Source organism: Filicampus tigris, chromosome 1, assembly GCF_054856515.1.
Source record: "Filicampus tigris isolate MCC_2025a chromosome 1, RoL_Ftig_1.0, whole genome shotgun sequence".
Lineage (NCBI taxonomy): Eukaryota > Metazoa > Chordata > Actinopteri > Syngnathiformes > Syngnathidae > Filicampus > Filicampus tigris.
In genome coordinates, this window is record NC_141217.1 from 3,219,250 (window position 1) to 3,237,194 (window position 17,945).

The window sequence follows — 17,945 nt, forward strand, 5'->3', positions numbered from 1 at the left end:
TCTGTATACACCACAACTGGTAAAGACGCGAAAGACGAAAATACAAACGTAATTTGGACGAGTTAACTCAGTATAAATGTAGGTTATATTACCAATTCTCTAGGCTCAGAAGGTTTTGCATGATCTGCTTTGAGATTCTTCTCCTTTATTTTTTGTTTTTACGTAAATATTTCTAAAGGAATTAAAATATTTATTTGCATAAAAAGGTTACCATGCATTTGGGGGGCACTAGTAGTTTAATTTAGCGTTTATATGTAAAAAAGCAATAAAGTAAATTAGCAAAATTGATAGGTTCCGCAACAATCAAGTACTATATTATAAATGTTACTCAAGCTAAAAATGTTTACCACCCCAAATTAAGTAAATTGATTCACACAACCAAGGCCCTGGGCAATTTACATTGACTTTTCCAAAAAAAATAAAAAATACAAATAATTCTGGGGCTTAAAGACTGGTAACGTAGCCTACATTTGAATTATTTAAAGTAGTCTAAATCAAATTTGTCCTGACTTTTGGTCCATTTTCTCTTTACCAGTCGTGGTTTAGTGAATTTGTACCCAAGTACCTAGGTTGCCCTCTGGGTAAAAATAGTACCGTCGCAGATGACTACCCGTCGTCGCTCGTTGGTGAGTTAAGACTATACTTTCAGGGATCATTTCTATAGTTCTTGACTTGAGAAATGTGTTTCTAAAGTGTTTGGTCTCGCTAGCTACGATGATGAGATGGGATATTCCTTCCTGAGCGTGAAGCTGGCAGAGAATAATGATTTTTATCATAAGTTCTTTACCATTGATGAATGTTTGTTGCTTCTTATTGGAGCATTGATGGAAGGAATATGTTCAGAGTAGTTATTGTGGAGTTGGTGAATATCAATGAGTAGCAATGCTCAACTTGCTTATTTAAATGAAGTGTTTGTAATCATAACTCTAGGTTTAAGTGAGTTTCCACGACATCATGGTAAAAAGAGATTACAAACCACCCAGTGTTTTTTGTTCATCAGTGCACACCCAAAACGGAATTAAAATGCTTCACCTGAATCGAAGTTGCATTTGTTTATCAGGGCAGCTGCGTGTGTGCGGTCTGCACATGCTTTGTGTTCTAAGTTGTAAATATCAATGAGTCTCAATATATAACTTTGCTACCAGCAAGCTTAAATGACCAAGGGGTTGTAATCATATTTTATGTAGTGATCTGTTTTAGTTGGCAAGCTTCCATGAAATCATGATGGAAGATGTTACATTCAAACCATACAGTGTTAGTTTTCTCGTCAGTGTATTAGCAAAACGAAATCAAAAGGCTTCCCGAATCAAAGTTTCATTGGTTTATCAGGGGACCTGTGTGTGTGCGTGTGTGAGACCGTCCGTTAAAATAGCATGACGGGGAATGGGATAGCCCCTTTCGACAAGTATCAGTGTCTTAAGTGTACCCCATTTTTTGCCCAGGTCATTTGCTCACACTGACCATAATGACAATTAGTGCAAAAGAAAATGGATGGCTGGCTCTTATACACATGCCACAAATGTTGTCAACTTGTCACAACTTATACAATCTGAGAACATTCAGTACAGCTGATTGACATGGATTCATTCAACAATGTGTTCTGTTATTGTAGTATAAAGCAAATGTAAATGAGGCAACCAAAATATTAGACCCAAATATTGCAAACAGCTCTCAATATATTGCTGTCAACCATTCACAGTCTGATTCACACCGATGAACATTTTATAGTCATCAACAAACCTAACTTCATGCATGTTTTTTGAATCTGGGAGGAATCCCACGCAAAAATTGGAGAACATTTTCAAATTTCAACCCAGGATAACCTCAGTTGTTAGACAGACGTACTTAGCACTGTTGCGCCATGCAGCCCTCCTTCCACTCATTCACTTTAATTTTGGCTCGGCACCAAATGGTACACTCCATCGTCCAAGTCAAAAACCCCCTTGCAATGTTAAGTAGTTTTCCTACTTATTAACAAAAACAAAGAAATGAATGAGCGTGACTTACTTTGTACCATCAACAACAGTGCACATTCATACACTTCTACAGGATACACTTACTGATCCCTAGTTGAAATTACCCGTGATGTCACCATATGCTGTCACATATTTGTCATGCATTTGTGTGTGTGTGTGTGTGTGTGTGTGTGCGCAGGTGAGGTGGAGTTAGAAGAATACTACCCAGCCTTCTAGGACATAGTGCGCAGCCTGCTGGGTGGCAACTTTGACCCGACTCAGTACGAGGACACACTGCGGGAGATGTTCACCATTCACGCCTACATAGGCTTCACCATCGACAAGGTTATCCACAACATCATCCGGCAGATAGGCAAAGTCCCAGATGCTGCACTATTAGTGCGATGCTCATCACGTCTTAACGTTTAACGCTTTATGCGACTCTAGCTCCAGCACCTGGTGAGCGACGAGGTGTGTCTGCAGGTGGTCGATCTGTATCTGGCCGAGAGGAAGAGGTGGGGCCGCTGGGGGGAACCTCTCTTCTCAGTGCGTGCGAGCCGCCTGGGAGACGAGCTACCAGTGGAAGGCTGAGCGAGCCATGGCTGAGGATAACTGTTTCAAGGTCAGAACCCATCAGAACTGAATATGTTTTAACAAAGGCGTCAAAGCAGAAATTTGACACTGCACATGGAAAAAGATGTTTACGAAAAAGTGAGGCAGAATTGGAAACATTTCTTCATCACTACATTAGCATTTACATGCATAAGTGTGTATGTATCTATATTTATTTATTTATTTATTTATTATTATTATTATTAGTCCAGTCATATATACTGTAAGTCCGTGTTGGGGGTTTGCATTTGGCTGCGGCCTTCCTGAACTTATGTGTGTTTTTCCTGGGTAGTGTAGCTTCCTCCAACATTCCAAAAATTGTAGTTTGTCTCTACAGTATGTGGATAATCATTGTAGGAAATGGATGGATGGAGATCTTCATTCACTGAGAAACATCTAATGGCTTTAACCTATGCTCGGTGCCTTTTTATAAAATTCTATCTGCCTTTTATTTTTATCAGGTGATGTTTATTCAAAACAAGGGTCATGTGACAATGACCATTGAGCAGCAGGACCTTGAGGAGGCCCAGACTGATGACCCCTTGGACGTTCAAGTAAATGCATTAGATATATTTTTCAAGCATAACATCGAAGTCGTGTGATTGGTCCAATTAAATAATGTCATTGATGCTATTTCAGTGCTTGTCCAGCTACAGGAAGCAGTTTGTTGGAACTGAGTCAATTCTGTGTTCACAAGCAGTCGGCTACTTTTTCAAGTCCGTCTTTCTTCCGCGGTAAGCGAGTTCAACTCACACTTGTTAGGTTTTATACTTGGTGACATTTCATACTAGAAAGAGACCGATATGCTTTTTTTAATACCGATGCCGATTATTAGCGATGAAGGAGGCCGATAACCAATATTTGAAGCCGATATTCATTTGTAGAAAAAAGGGTGAAAATGGTGTCAAAATTTTGAAAAATTAAAAACTCCAGCACTTGACTTAGTTTAAATGCCTTTAAGCACCTGTATGTTAAAAAACTTTAGTGAGTTACAACATTTTAAAGCCTTTTTAGATCTTAGAAAATAGACAACTTTGTTTTACAAGTCTAACAAAAAGTGCAGGGAGCTCCCAGGCTCAGCTGCATGTCTTATAGTTCAATAAAAACAAACATCTCCTTAAAGTTTACTACAGTAAATACTTTTCTAAAAATCCACTATAACTCACATGTTTATCTTTCACACATCTTTGTTTTAAAGTTCAAAAACAGAAAAGTGCATCTTCAACACAGCTACCAGCCAGAAAAATAATTTCATCAACACATCTGTGTCTTCTCTCCATTGCCTTTTGTGGGTGTTCTGACTTTCTGTGGAAGCAGAAAAAGTGACACTTTTTGCTCTAAATGCATGTGACCGGACTTTTACATACAGTACTCTGCCGTCAACTTTTACACCATGTACAGCACTACTTTGTATGGAGTGGTGGTTGTTTTAAAGTGCTCTATAAATAAAGTTGAGTCGAGTTTAGCTTTTCATGACATGTGGGTTACACAGAGACACGCACTCACTCACTTCTTACTTTTATCAACATTTCCCTCCCAGCAACTTCACTGCTCTCCGGAGGCATTCACCTCTGCATTGTGACAATGACGGAGCGGTTAGCTTCAAGGCAAGGCATCTTACTGTGGCAAGCAGAACTGCCGCTTGTGTTTATAAGACATAGAAGGGCTCATAGTAATGTTACAAGTGGTTGTCAGTTATAGTAGACTGCCATTTATTAACATTTCCTCAAAGTCTGTTTAATACCTTGCATTTCTCCTGTGCCGTCCTGCGACAGAGACAAAGGCAGCTTTACGCTGATTGGCTGTTACCCACTGCACAAGGAACCAATCATATGGTGCTGTGGGCGGGCCAATCAGATGACGATAATCGCCAAAATGCCAAATATCGGCCCCCGATTATCGGTAGACGTCAGAAGAAATACATAAAGTCAAACCTATATTGTAATGCGCCATACCGCGGCCTCTGAAGATAAGGAAGAACAACTTTTAACTACCAACAACGTACATCACGACTATCACCGGGGAAGGGGGACTCAGCCAAGCAATTCATCCTCATCGTCAGTATTTTGAAGTAGATATAACGCCTCCTCTACTCTAAAGCTTTTTTAAAAATATACATGTATCGATCATGGCGACCAGCAGCCTGTATCAATGCAGCCGCTGGTTGCCATGGAAACCTTAATCACACGATCAAAAAAATTGACAGCGTCAAAAGGGGGTTGGATTAACGCAGAAAATAATGTGCTAAACTGACACCCCTTACATATATATATATATATATATATATATATATATATATATAATATATATATATATATATATATATATATCGTATTTTCCAGACTATTAACTGCTACTTTTTTCCTAGATTTTTAACCATGCATCTTATATAAAGGTGCGGCTATTCTGTGGATTTGTCTTCCACCGCTAGAATCAAAACTAAGAAAAAAATCGAAGCTAAGAAGGATACGCTACTTTCTCTTTAGAAGAATGAACATGGACGACAATTTACAAACAGTTAATTATTTTAAAATCCTCACCCCTTCATCATGGAATCCACTCGAAAAAGTTCGTATGATGCAAGTTTTAAGTTGAAGGCCACCGATGTTGCTGTCCACGAAGGAAACCACGCTGCCACACAAGCTTAGTTTCAATTAATCTATGGTGAGACGTTGGAGGCGGGAGCGGGAAGTGAAATGAAGTATTTTCTTTTGGTTCTGTTCCGTTTTAAGCAGCAAAGTTGCTGCCATGTTAAAAGGCACTGTTAGTAAAAAATATGTTCGGGTACATATACGTATGTACATTTACAGTTCAAAATCATTCTGTAAATGCAGTAAATATCTATTTTTTCAACATAGACAAACGTGCCTCTCACATTCTATTCGATACAAGAAAATAAACATGATGGCTTCCTCCCGCACCCCCACTGTTGATACTTTTTACATCAACCTATTTCCCAGATATTTTTGCTCCAGTCAACCTTGATACATTATTTGTCTAACCATCTATTTGTGTGTGTGACCTCTGCGTGGGCAGGTACATTTCGGCGACTGCTGGAGTTTCATACCCCAACACCGCCAAGCTTGTTTTACCAAGTAAGATGTGTGTTTGAAACATTTAAAGTCAATATTTCCTGATGACACGCCGGCATGTTTCACAGTGGAGTGCTGTGTGCTGCACAAGGCCGCCATTGAAGTTCATTATGTGAGGGGTGGGGATATGGAGCAGGCTAACCACAGTGGGCTTCCTTTGCTACTGCTTGTGGATTTGTTTAGCTCTCTGGGGAAAAATAATCCAAACCCATACTCATTAATACAGGTCACAAATGTTTACAGGCGTCTGCCACCGTGTCTGAGGAAGTATAGTGCGTGATAACGCTCTTCACATTCAGCACAGGTCTTATCTGTGAGTTTACATTCAAACAAAGCAGGATCTGATCAACAGATTGCACACTCACCAGCCACAATATTAGGCATGCCAGCACAATCTAATGACAGTCAATACAAGAGCTGTAGCTATGTCTATTTATTCCTTTGAATTGTGTTTTGATAGCAAGTGAAGTATTAACCTAGCAATATGTATTGTTCACTTCAAACTACAACACTAATTGCTAAATTCATAACTCTGATTGTGTCAGTATAAGCAGACCATTGCTATCTTTATAAAAAAAAAAAGATATAGCCCTAAGATCACCATGTTTTATTCAACTAAGCAATACTGCATCCAATTAGAGTGCCATACAGTATATGTACTGTATAGTGGTCAGAAAATAGTCTCCTTCCTAAAAAACACGCAATACATGCAAATACCTCATGTTCTTCATTTGCTAACAGTTACTTAGCTGCGAATGTCATAGCTACAGTACACATTGCATGTCTGTGTCTTAAAATTATCAATGGTCAAGGCACATTTATTTCATTGAAAAAAAATCCCGCGGCACACCACCAGCTGAAATTTTGGGAGAAAAAAAAAACATATTTTAACAATATAAGTGTTATATTGTTTATATAAGCATTTTTTAACATTGAAGAATGATGTTATATTATAACGTTTTGAAGAGGAATTAAATAAACACAAAGAAAAAAGTATTTTATAATGTTTCATATTGATAGTGTGAAACATGGGCCTGTTTGGATAAACATGCGTCACTAATTCGCTTGTCCCTAAACAAAGACAATTAGCTACTGTACCTGCTGCTGCTGCCGCTGGTATGGAAGAGTACTACAGTGTAGTAAAGATATGATTACGCTGCCGGGCGCTAGACCGCACAGGCACACAAATTAGATCATTTCCCACGGCACACCTGACAATATCTCTGATATAACACTGATCTACAAGCGATCCCTAGCGACAGAGTGTGGCGCTCGTCCTAGCTTTTTTGGTTACATAGTGCAAATAAACACACTGTAATTACATTACCCTTTTATTAAATCATGTAGCCCTCGTGCACTAGTTTTTTGCATGGCTGCCTCACAGCTCTGAGGTTCGGGTTTCTAATCAAGGCGTCAACACCCTTGTGTTGAGTTTGCATGTTCTCCCCATGCTTGTACTCATGAGGCTGTCTGTCATAGTTGCATGTCACTTTTCCATTATGAATTCCACCTCATTCGATTCCCCCATGTGGGTTTTTCCAGCTTCCTCCCACATTCCAAAAGCACGCATGCAACAGGTGAACGCGATTGTGAATGCTTGTTTGTCTATATGGGATGGCGACTGGTCCGGGTTGTACCCTATGTCTCTCCTAAATTAAGTGAGGATAACCTTCAGCTCACCAGTGGCCCAAATGAGGAAGAGCGCAATAGAACGTGGATGTTTGGACTGTTTACTCTTCAGTCTTTTATTTGGGGGGAGAATGACATGCTTTTTGCACATAATTAGATTAACAGACTGAGAAAAAATGGTGGACGTCATGGTATTTCATTCATAAAAATGACACCAGTGTGGGACAATTTCTCTGAATCATTGTAAAAATCAATTCACAGAAAGAATTGGAATCATTATCATCTTAAAAATATTTTAATAGCATTCATTTAAGGAATCTTTAGTTGGCGACATGACCAGAGTTGCAATCAGTTGGTCTCAAAATGGAATTAGTTGTAGTAGCAGTATAAAATGTGTGAATACGTAAAGCCATACGTTGGCTGAAAAGCCACTTGTAGACCCCACCCCCTGCAGGAACAGTCTAGTGTGCATAAACAGGATAAGCTTCACCACCCGCGGCCCCCCATTACTCTCCATTTTCCTCCTCCCTCAGGCCGGTCAGCGTGCCAGTGCGTAAGAACTTACGCGCTCTCTCAACTCTCTCGCTTGTTTCTCATCTCTTTCCTCAACATGTGAAGGGGGAACCGTGCTAGCCGTTGGCCTGCAGCGTTACTATGGTGATGGTGAACAAGTAGGTTTCAAAGTATATTCTTTGCATATTTGTAAATAGCATGTGTTCCTTGGTGCATGTGTCCCATGGGCCAATCGGAGCATGGCGTTTGCTGTTAGCGCCAGTTTGTCCGCCTACTCTGTGCAGGCTCATTTTGCACCTCACTTAGTGCATATTTGACTTGAATAGTAATATGTCAATGAGGCGTTTTTTGATGTCTCAATATGTTATGTGTGCTTTTGGGTTATCCTTTGCAAGGTCTCTTGCTACCATTGAGATTTTTGAGATGACCCATAGGCATCCTTTTGAGTTGATGTAGAACTTGAATTACTTGTATTGTTGAATCAAACCAGCAGGGTGAAATGATCCGACATCTGTGCTGTTTCGGTAGACAGCGCAACAGAAGTGGGGCTGGTGTGAAGAGAGAGAGAGAACGAGAGCGATGAAGATGGGCGAAGTGGCGTCCAATGCAGCTGTGCCTCTTTAGGATTCCTGCTCCCTACCTCCTCTCGCCATTGCCAAACAGCTATCATTAGGTTTGGCAATTTACCGAACGCCCATTGTGGAGTGGCCATGGCCCGTTAGTGTTTCCTTTTAAGTGTAGCAAAACTAAGTCCATTCACTTGGAAAAGAGTGCGCCCATTGGCAGTTAGTTGGCAGGTTGCACAGAGAGGCCATTCACCTCCGTAGGAAGGAGCTGAGAACTGCCTCGGAAATGCTCGCCCCGCTTGAATATTTTAGTGAGGAGACTTTGGATGCCTTCTGAGGTCCCTACATGCTCCTGTCTGCATGACCTGACTCCACTGCTCTCCAACTATGTCATGCAGAGGAGACTTTTTTTCCCCATCATATGGAAGCTGCCAAAGTCGCAATTAGGATTTCTGTTTTGTTTTGATCTAAAGAAAGGGCAACGATTTTGGAATCCCAGGCGACAGGTGGGTGAGTGCAGAGAGAGGGAGTCATTGTGCCTCTTGATTATGTTTGGATAGAATCCAAGCACTCTGGTTTAGACAAGGCTCATATATACAAAGTCAGGCCCAAGGCACCTCTTTTATTTGGGATGCCATGCGGAACAAATTAAACCCCTTTTGAATGAGGACATTACGACTTGTGATCAATTTCCCTGTTATAAATAATACCAGTAAAGAGGCCTTGACTGGATTTTAATGAAGCTTGTGTGCATTCAGTGTCTCAGCATGTCCGTTTGCTTGGAGCCGAGTGCAAGTAGCCGAATCGCAAATAATTCTTGCCGTTTTTACACACGCTGGCAGAAAAAGAAATAGACTCGCCACAGCATGAAGATGTAAGCCCTGTCAAACTATTTAAGTCGGGTGACCCTCAGACTTTCCTCTATATTCTTCTTTTATCAAATCAATCCATTCAAACATAATGGTCAAACTTTGAGAGTTTGCTTCAGTATGTCTGGAAACACACCCTGAGCAGCACTGCAATATCAAAACAGTCAAATGTACAGTTGTGTCCGCCGAAAAAGGTTTTCAGAGAACAGGAATTGACATTGACTAAGACTGCCAGCCAAAATCCGATTTTTAGCCCATCCAGATTGAAACTGGACGTCTGTTTTTGTAGTCTGAACAGTCACAAAGCACATGATTTTTGCGAAACAGATTGAACCCCTATCCGGTAGGTAGTTTCATATCCGATTTGGACAGGATGCGTCTCAGTCTGAAAAGCCCCAAACTAGGGCTGTCCGAAACGATTATTTTTCTCCCGATTAATCTATCGACTATTTTTACGATTAGTCGATTAGTCTTAACAATACATTTTTCGACTAATCCAGCGATTATTTTTGACATGACGATTATTAATTCCAAAAAACACTTCTGAAAGCTTATTTAAATTCTTTGTTTATTAAAGTAAAAAAAATAATAATAATTTGAAATTGTATGAACAGTGACATCTCTTTTAGGAAGGCATCATGATGTGTGAACATGAATGAGGTATTTATCCATACATAACGATAAAACAATGTGTGCGTGCATGTGTGAACAGCCCAAGTAAAAGAACTAACAAAAATAAATAACTAAAAAATAAATAACATCAGTTTGCTTAAACCTGAAACAGATAAAGCAGTCCATACTTAAGTATTATAACAATGAAAAAGCTCACATTATATATTAGTACAGTCACGGACTATGGTTAGCAGGCCAGTGTTTCCTCTAGGTTTTTTTTTTTTTTTTTTTTTTTTTAGCAGCGGGGGCAGGACATCATCCTAAATATACGCTCTGCATGCTGTGCTGCGCCCAGTGCACAGAGAGCTTTCCGGAGCAGATAACTGATGTCGCGTTTTACTCTTTATAGGTACATAGAGCAGCGGAACCAATATAACATTACCTACAACCACCAACACAATTTGACTGGAGTGAAATAGCTCCGCGAACGTTAGCTACATAATGCACAAAGTTGAAACACAACACGGCTACTAGTTTGACTGCAAGCCGCTGCTTCGAGAAATGAAACTTAAAGATGCACGTTAATACGTCGGACACAACAGCAATTTCAGTAAAACCGGGGGATATTAGTTAGTTAGTTGGACTTAGGATACTCCTGAGTGACGTCGCTTAATGTTCGTTCATGGCTGATGTGCTGCTGTGGTACGCCAACTCAGCTTTCCAGAGGGTGCAGACAACCAACTCACTCGACCTTTCTTTGAAGTTTGTCCATACTTTGGACTTTTTTGTCTGCTTTTTTAGCTGTATTTCTAGTGTGCGCGCTTTGTTTACAACTGGCGCAATGCACGTGTTGACGCATTTACGTCATCGACACTCGATCGTACGTACGTGGCGACGTATATTACGTCGTTCGACGATTAACGTCGACGGTATGTTGTGCGTCCCAACGTATTTACGTCATCGGCCACGTCGACTATGCCGACTAGTTGGGACAGCTCTACTCCAAACGCACAAATCCCTTTTGACTGTCCGTGACGTCATTCTACACGACGCAAGACCCAATGCGCCTAGAATGTAGCGCATCGCAAAAATTGAAAACAGCAGTCCCCGGACAGAGGGGGAAGATAGCATCATACAAGCAAAAGGTCGAGGGAATGTATTTAAACAAGTCCATTTATGAAAGCATTTTGTGTGTTGTTGCTGCTGTCGCATTATATGACATTCAAACACTACACATGCCGGGCCACGCCTCCGTTACAACGTCGTAGCTTCAGCATCCTGTCAGATGGGTCAATGATGTGATCCAGTCTGAACAGGACCAAATCCGATTTAGACACTTGCTAAAAACCGTGTGGACAGTCAGCCCTAAAAATTGGATTTGAGGATGAATCTGATCTGAATCGGATATGCCTGCAGTCCAAACGCAGCCTTTGTTGTGCTTATTTGTTATACTGCCCTACACTACAACATGAGTAGGCCTGATTTTTTTTTTTTTTTTGCAGATTTGGAATGACATTCGGGACAAACATTCACTCAAAATGTCAATCTTATTGAGTATAAGATTGACATTTTGAGTGAATTGATTTTTGTGAAAAAATTGACAAAATGTGTTCTTGCACTTTGTGTTGGTTTGCTGTGCAGCTGTTTTGTGCCAACCTTGAATGGTTATTTGTATGCAAGAGACCACTTTGTACTGGGAATTTAAAAAAAACTGTGTGGTTATTTTGTTGTTTGCTTAACTGATGAACTATATGATAAATTAAGAGCATATACTTTGCATGAATGGATATATTTTGGCAATATTTCAAATGGAAATCTGGTTAGGAAGTATGTGGACCTATCTTATGTGGCCCCCTAGTGGCACTGATGAAAAAATTTGGCCACCTCCATCATTGAAAGGGGAAGTCCGCCCAAAAATGTCCTTTGCAATAATATTTTCTATGTGCCTCCACTTGTCTAAGTTTAGAGTCAGAGTTGAAGTTGCCCATCTCTGTCATACGACATGTTTTCATGTTGAGCCTTCTGTACTGTGTAGCTCTGACGGCTCTACAAACTCAGCAGCCCCTGTGTTCTCTCCAGGCAAGGTGAAGGCATCTCAGTGATTATTGCAGTGTAGCACACAGTGACAAGGTATGAGCCCACCCAGAGAGAAAAAAAGAAAAAATAAAGCTGCAATACTTCAGAAGTTAGTTAAGCTGTAGTAACCCAGGTCAATGCTCAACTTTTGCCCTCCTTTCTGTCTGTTTGTCTGGTAGTCACATGTTCACTCAGTGTTATGGCCATTTCTTCCTGTCCAAACATAAGTAAAAATCACACAAATTGGACACACTGTGCTGCTAATCTCTTCACAGATTGTTAAAGAAGAAGTCAACCCAAACATATTTTTTTCCAGAATACCTTCTATGCAGGCCCACTTGTCTAAACACGGCATTTTGATTAATATTGCGTTTTTGGAATGGGAGTGTAGTAGTAAAATCCAATCCAATGGGCAGCCATTTTGTCACTTTCTATCGACTGAAAATGACATCACAGTTGCTCAGTGCTCAGCTAACAACCAATCATGGCTCACATTCAGAAAACAGGTGAGCCGTGATTGGACAAAAATGGGTGGATTTTTCTGCCTCCACGAATTCAATATTAATCCAAATGCTGTGTTTAGACTAGTGGGGTTGCATAGACCATATTGTAAAGAATCTTTTTGGGTTGACTTCCCCTTTATGGCTTTAAATTGTTGTTCCAACACAGTGCACCAACCACACACACCACCAAATAAATCAACAAGTTTGCATATTGATCTATTGACTCATTTCTTCCCATTTAACCAGTTTGAAATGTTTTAACCAGTCTGAAAAGGTTTGAAACAGTGGAGATTGATGAACATGGATTTCAAAATTGTTTTCCCCTCAGTAAAATAAAATAATGGAATGGGAAACGTTCTCTGGCCATCGTAAAACCATAACTGTATTTTTTTATTTATTTAACATTTATCAGGCATTTATCACCCAAGTCTGAAAACATCCTAACCACAACATTGAATAGCATCATAATGTGTTAAATGTTGCCCACTCGGCATATCCATTGCAAGCCTGATCGTCCTGGAAGGGAGATTTCCCCCATCTTTGGTCCCTTCTTAAGGTTTCTCATTTTTTTTCCCCCAGATGTTTCTTTGTTTGTTTTTCCATGCCCTCTTGGGGGTTAAGATCAGGGGATGTTGTTAATATGTTGCCAGCTATTGGCATGTGAAGCCCTTTGAGACTTTCCTGCAATTAAGAGCTATACAGTTTGAATAAATTTGACTTGACATGGCTGATTACGCTGTCATTTTTACATACCATGCAGGTACCACACGAGTGTGCTAACTGCCTGTCCTCTGGGAGGACTCCTTCTGCTCTTATCCAAAAATACATTTGTAATATTCAACTTCGAGCAATGGTGTCTCCGCTGGTGACTCTCAAGGTACACTTCAGTGCAGAAGCAAATTATCTTGAGGCAGTACATCAACAACAGCAACATTATTCTGCCAATGTTACGCTGTTATGGAAAAATCTGCTACCTGTCAAAATTGAGTACCCCAGGGGGTGATTTTGCCCGCGGTATGCAGTTAGGGGCGGGGTGGCCATCGGGAATTTCGGCGTGATGGCTGCACCCTGTCACCGACTACGTTTCGGCGCATGACAGCCCGTCGATGACAACTTTTCAGTGCATGACGACCCCTCCGGTTACTATTTAAAAAAAAAAAAACAGAGTAGCAATAATGACAGCAGTGGTCTCAATGTTTGCAACATTCTTATTTCCTGCGCAGTGGAGGGAAGAAGGCCAGGAAGATTTGGCCTAATAATATTGTACAATAATCTTCAATTGAACTGCCTAAAATGATTTGACACACTGTAACTTTAACGGGTACTCACCATCAAATCAACTTTTTTTGCTGATATACCGGTATACCGGTGTGTCTGTCTTCTATTTCTGTCTGGTCAATATTTTGACAATTTTTTGCATGTTTGCTGGAATCTTGAATTTGGGGCAGAAACCGTCTGTGTAGAGCCATCTTCAGGTTAAGCAATGTACTGCATGTCAATTTGGCTTTCTGTCCTCTTCTCTGACTGGACTAGTGGGAAATCCGAGCATCACTTTCGGAATCTTGACATAGTCACTCTGCCACCGTGGGGTATAGAAGTGGCTCAGTCTTATACACACCTCTGTAGTGAGTCGGAGTTGGTGTTTGCGATCATCTTTATGTTGATTTTCAGGTTAGTGATTTATTAGCATAGCCTTTGGTTAGTTTATTTAGCATAGCTTGTCATAGTTTGTCACTGCTGCTGTCAATCATAGCCAGGCCACGCCCCAACCCTCCCCCCCCCTCGCAAGCCCAGTCCTCTATTAATCGCCACCTTTGAGCGCTTTTTACAAATATTAGTGAGTAGTGGAGAAAAAGTCGGTAGGCGGTTGAGTTACACTTTAAGTGAGCGAGACACAGCAACCCACTGTCAAGCCATAGAAATGCACTATATGCTGTACAGTACACATGTACTGTGTTGTGTCTTACTATAAAACTTAACCATATTTATAAATTCATATACATGTACCCTTGGATGAAATAGCGAAGCGCTGTGAGCAGCGTGCACCTCGCCGGTCCATTCAAGTGAATGGCAGAACCTTTCAATATATCCACACTTTCCCCTTTATGAATCACCCACACCTCCTTTTCTGTAGGAACCTGTGTGTTCCTTGACTGACGCTCTATCTTTTTGTGGATTAAAAAAGTGATACAATATAAAATATTGTATGGGGAGCCTCAAAAGGACTATATACAGGCTCGCACAGTTGGCATTATAAGGCAACCGTGTATTAAATCGTCCAATTTCCGGGGGTGAGTGGCCAACTGTTATTTTTTGCCATCCCAGTCGGGTTGGGAAGCCTTGTTCAGTCTGCACTAAAGATAAGCAATGTGTCAAGCCACACATGCATGGACAAATGTTTGAACAAAACGCACACATTGATGCAGTTAACACGCACATGTACACAACAAAGACTTCTATATTAGCATATATTTGTTATTTATCATTAAAGCAGAGTCGCAGTACATTAATTGAATTATTTTCTATTATTTCTTGCCGACTAAAAAAAATGACACTTTCCACATCCTTTTGGATTCATATTTTTCTTTTTACTTTAAAAAAAAAAAATAAACCATAGTAATATCTCCCATTTCCCTCAACATCCAGAGCCTTTATGAACTCCGGGCGGATCTCATCCACCCCCTGGGCTTTGCCACCGAGGAGCTTTTTGACTACCTCGGTTACTTCAGAGTCTCCAGGCTCTGCTTCCTCAGTGGAAGGCGTGTCGGTGGAATTGAGGAGGAGGAAGTACTCTCCCCACCGACCCACAACGTCCCGAGTTGAGGTCAGCAGCACCCCATCTCCACTATAAACAGTATTAATGGTGCACTGCTTCGCTCTCCTGAGACGTCGGATGGTGGACCAGAATTTCCCGAAGCCGTCCGGAAGTCATTTTCCATAGCCTCCCCGAACTCCTCCAACACCTGAGTTTTTGCCTCAGCAACCGCCAGAGCTGCATTCCGCTTGGCCAGCCGATACCTGTCAGCTGCCTCCGGGGTCCCGCAGGCCAAAAAGGCCCGATAGGACTCCTTCTTCAGCTTGACGGCATCCTTTAACATTGATGTCCACCAAAAGGTTTTCACATTACCGCCAAGACAGGCACTGACCACCTTGCGGCCACAGCTACGATCGGCCGCCTCAACAATGGAGGCACGAAACATGGTCTACTCGGACTCGATGTCCCCCGCCTCCCCCGGGACGTGGGAAAAGTTCTGCCGGAGGTGGGAGTTGAAACTCCTTCTGACAGGGGATTCTGCCAGACGTTCTCAGCAAACCCTCACAATACGTTTGGGTCTGCCAGGTCGGACCGGCATCTTCCCCCACCATCGGAGCCAACTCACCACCAGATGGTGATCAGTTGACAGCTCCACCCCTCTCTTCACCCGAGTGTCCAAAACATGCGGCCGCAAGTCCGATGATACGACTACAAAGTCGATCATCAAACTGCGGCATAGGGTATCCTGGTGCCAAGTGCACATATGGACACCCTTATGTTTCAACATGGTGTTCGTTATGGACAATCCGTGATGGGCACAGAAGTCCAGTAACCGAACACCGCTTGAGTTCAGATCGGGGGGGCCGTTCCTCCCAATCACACCTCTCCAGATCTCACTGTCATTGCCCACGTGAGCATTGAAGTCCCCCAGCAGAACGATGGAGTCCCCAGGTGGAGCGCCCTCCAGCACACCCTCCAAGGACTCCAAAAAGGGTGGGTACTCTGCACTGCTGTTTGGTGCATAAGCACAAACAACAGTCAGGACCCGTCCCCCCACCCTCAGGCGGAGGGAGGCTACCCTCTCGTCCACCGAGGTAAACCCCAATGTACAGGCGCCAAGGGCCATAAGTATGCCCACACCTGCTCGGCTCCTCTCACCCTGGGTAACTCCAGAGTGGAAGAGTGTCCAACCCATCTCGAGAGGACTGGTACCAGAACCCAAGCTGTCTGTGGAGGTGAGCCCGACTATATCTAGTCGGAACCTCTCAGCCTCACACACCAGCTCGGGCTCCTTCCCTGCCAGAGAGGTGACATTCCATGTCCCAAGAGCTAGTTTTTGTTGCCGGGGATCGGACCGCCAAGGTCCCTGTCTTCTGCCGCCGCCCATCTCACACGGCACCCGACCCCTTTGGCCCATCCCACCAGTGGTGAGCCCATGGGAAGGGGGACCCACGTGTCCTTTTCGGGTTGAGCCCGGCCGGACCTCATGGGTGCAGGCCCGGCCACCAGGCACTCGCCATCGAGCACCACTTCCAGGCCTGGCTCCAGAAGGGGGCCCCATCCCTTGTCCACATTTGTATTTGACATGTTGTTGACTGGACTTTGGGGTTACTTTCTTGTTTATCCTCCGAGAATCGTGTAATTGAAAGAAGTATATTCAGTAAAGTGTTGTGTGATACGACTCCTTTTCTTTTGCACCACAATAACATAATTCTTCGCTGTTCACCTAGAATCACGAGGGCCTCGCGAATGGCTTTGGCCCAAACAAGTGTAATAAACACACACGCATTGAGTAAATAGTTGTTTTTTGTGAACCAATAATCGGTGACCCGCTAAAGATTCCAAAAATTTCTTACACAACCTTACTTGCCCTTTGACTCAGATTCAGACAACTATCAGTCGAACTGAATTTCCTTTGGGCTCATGTTTTTCTTTCTTATCTTAATTTTCATCATCACATCCTCTTGTATGAGATTATTTGACACACAAGCAATTCTGACCAAAGAGCCTTCATGTTGTGTATGGTTCATAGTTGAATACCCCCGTAACTCCACCACCCTCCCCCCATCTGGCACTGAGCGCAGGCTGGTCTTTGAATGGGCCCATTAAGTCACAAACTGCGCCGTCGGTGGCACCCTACGTTTTATAGCCTGAGCTATAAATCATTGGTTTGGGCTTTTGACTTGAAATAGCCATTCCCATGTCCTGCTGACAATGAAAAAGGGGCTGGACACCAAGCAGAAATTCCATGAGGAAACAAATGTAGTCTGATTTACTGGCCAGTGGTGAAAATTCCAGTTTCATAGGTATGGACGTTCAATAAGACCGATAACACAGAGTTATAAAGATTGACAGGCATCTCTTTGACTCCTGCAGGTGTTTCCACAGCACCCCATAGAGGACTGGATGCAATTATAACTATGGTCGCATCAAGGTGGGGGACATGGGCCCTCTCTCCCTGCGGCGTTTTGCTGGTCATGTGTGTACTCGTGTGTCTGTCCCAGCCGCCCCCTATCAAACCTGAAGACTGCGATCGAAAGGAGCATCCGGTTGTGTCCAACCAAGGTGAGGACATCGTGAAAAAATGAGTAAAAATGTGGGGTGTACGGCACAGTTTTTGATGACAGTTTGCCATAAAGCCTGCTATTATAAAATTGTTGCAGAAGTGTCTCTTTCAACGACAGTCCTTCAGTGTCCATCAGTAATTTCCCTATAACTCAAAATTGTGGAAACTGTTTTGTTGGGGCACTATTATTATTATTG

At 42.2% G+C, this 17,945-nt stretch overlaps 1 protein-coding gene and 1 non-coding gene across 6 annotated transcripts in view; both read left to right on the forward strand.

Moving 5' to 3' along the window:
* LOC147152503 (semaphorin-5B-like) overlaps positions 1 to 17,945 on the forward strand; it is a 35,266-nt gene that overhangs the window by 3,202 nt on the left and 14,119 nt on the right. For 3 of the 5 annotated variants that reach the window (XM_086047577.1, XM_086047584.1, XM_086047592.1), the window contains exons 2-7: positions 2,155 to 2,300; positions 2,403 to 2,577; positions 3,029 to 3,121; positions 3,207 to 3,301; positions 5,604 to 5,662; positions 17,559 to 17,747. In XM_086047577.1, the coding sequence (XP_085903703.1) occupies positions 2,554 to 2,577; positions 3,029 to 3,121; positions 3,207 to 3,301; positions 5,604 to 5,662; positions 17,559 to 17,747 (460 nt within the window). In that variant the 5' untranslated portion in view covers positions 2,155 to 2,300; positions 2,403 to 2,553. Of the gene's footprint in view, positions 1 to 2,154; positions 2,301 to 2,402; positions 2,578 to 3,028; positions 3,122 to 3,206; positions 3,302 to 5,603; positions 5,663 to 17,558; positions 17,748 to 17,945 lie in introns of those variants that run through there. The other 2 variants (XM_086047601.1, XM_086047610.1) reach the window with 1 other exon arrangement.
* LOC147152507 (small nucleolar RNA U3) lies at positions 634 to 849 on the forward strand. The gene has a single exon (XR_015089723.1). It is a non-coding gene; the product is annotated as a small nucleolar RNA U3 (small nucleolar RNA).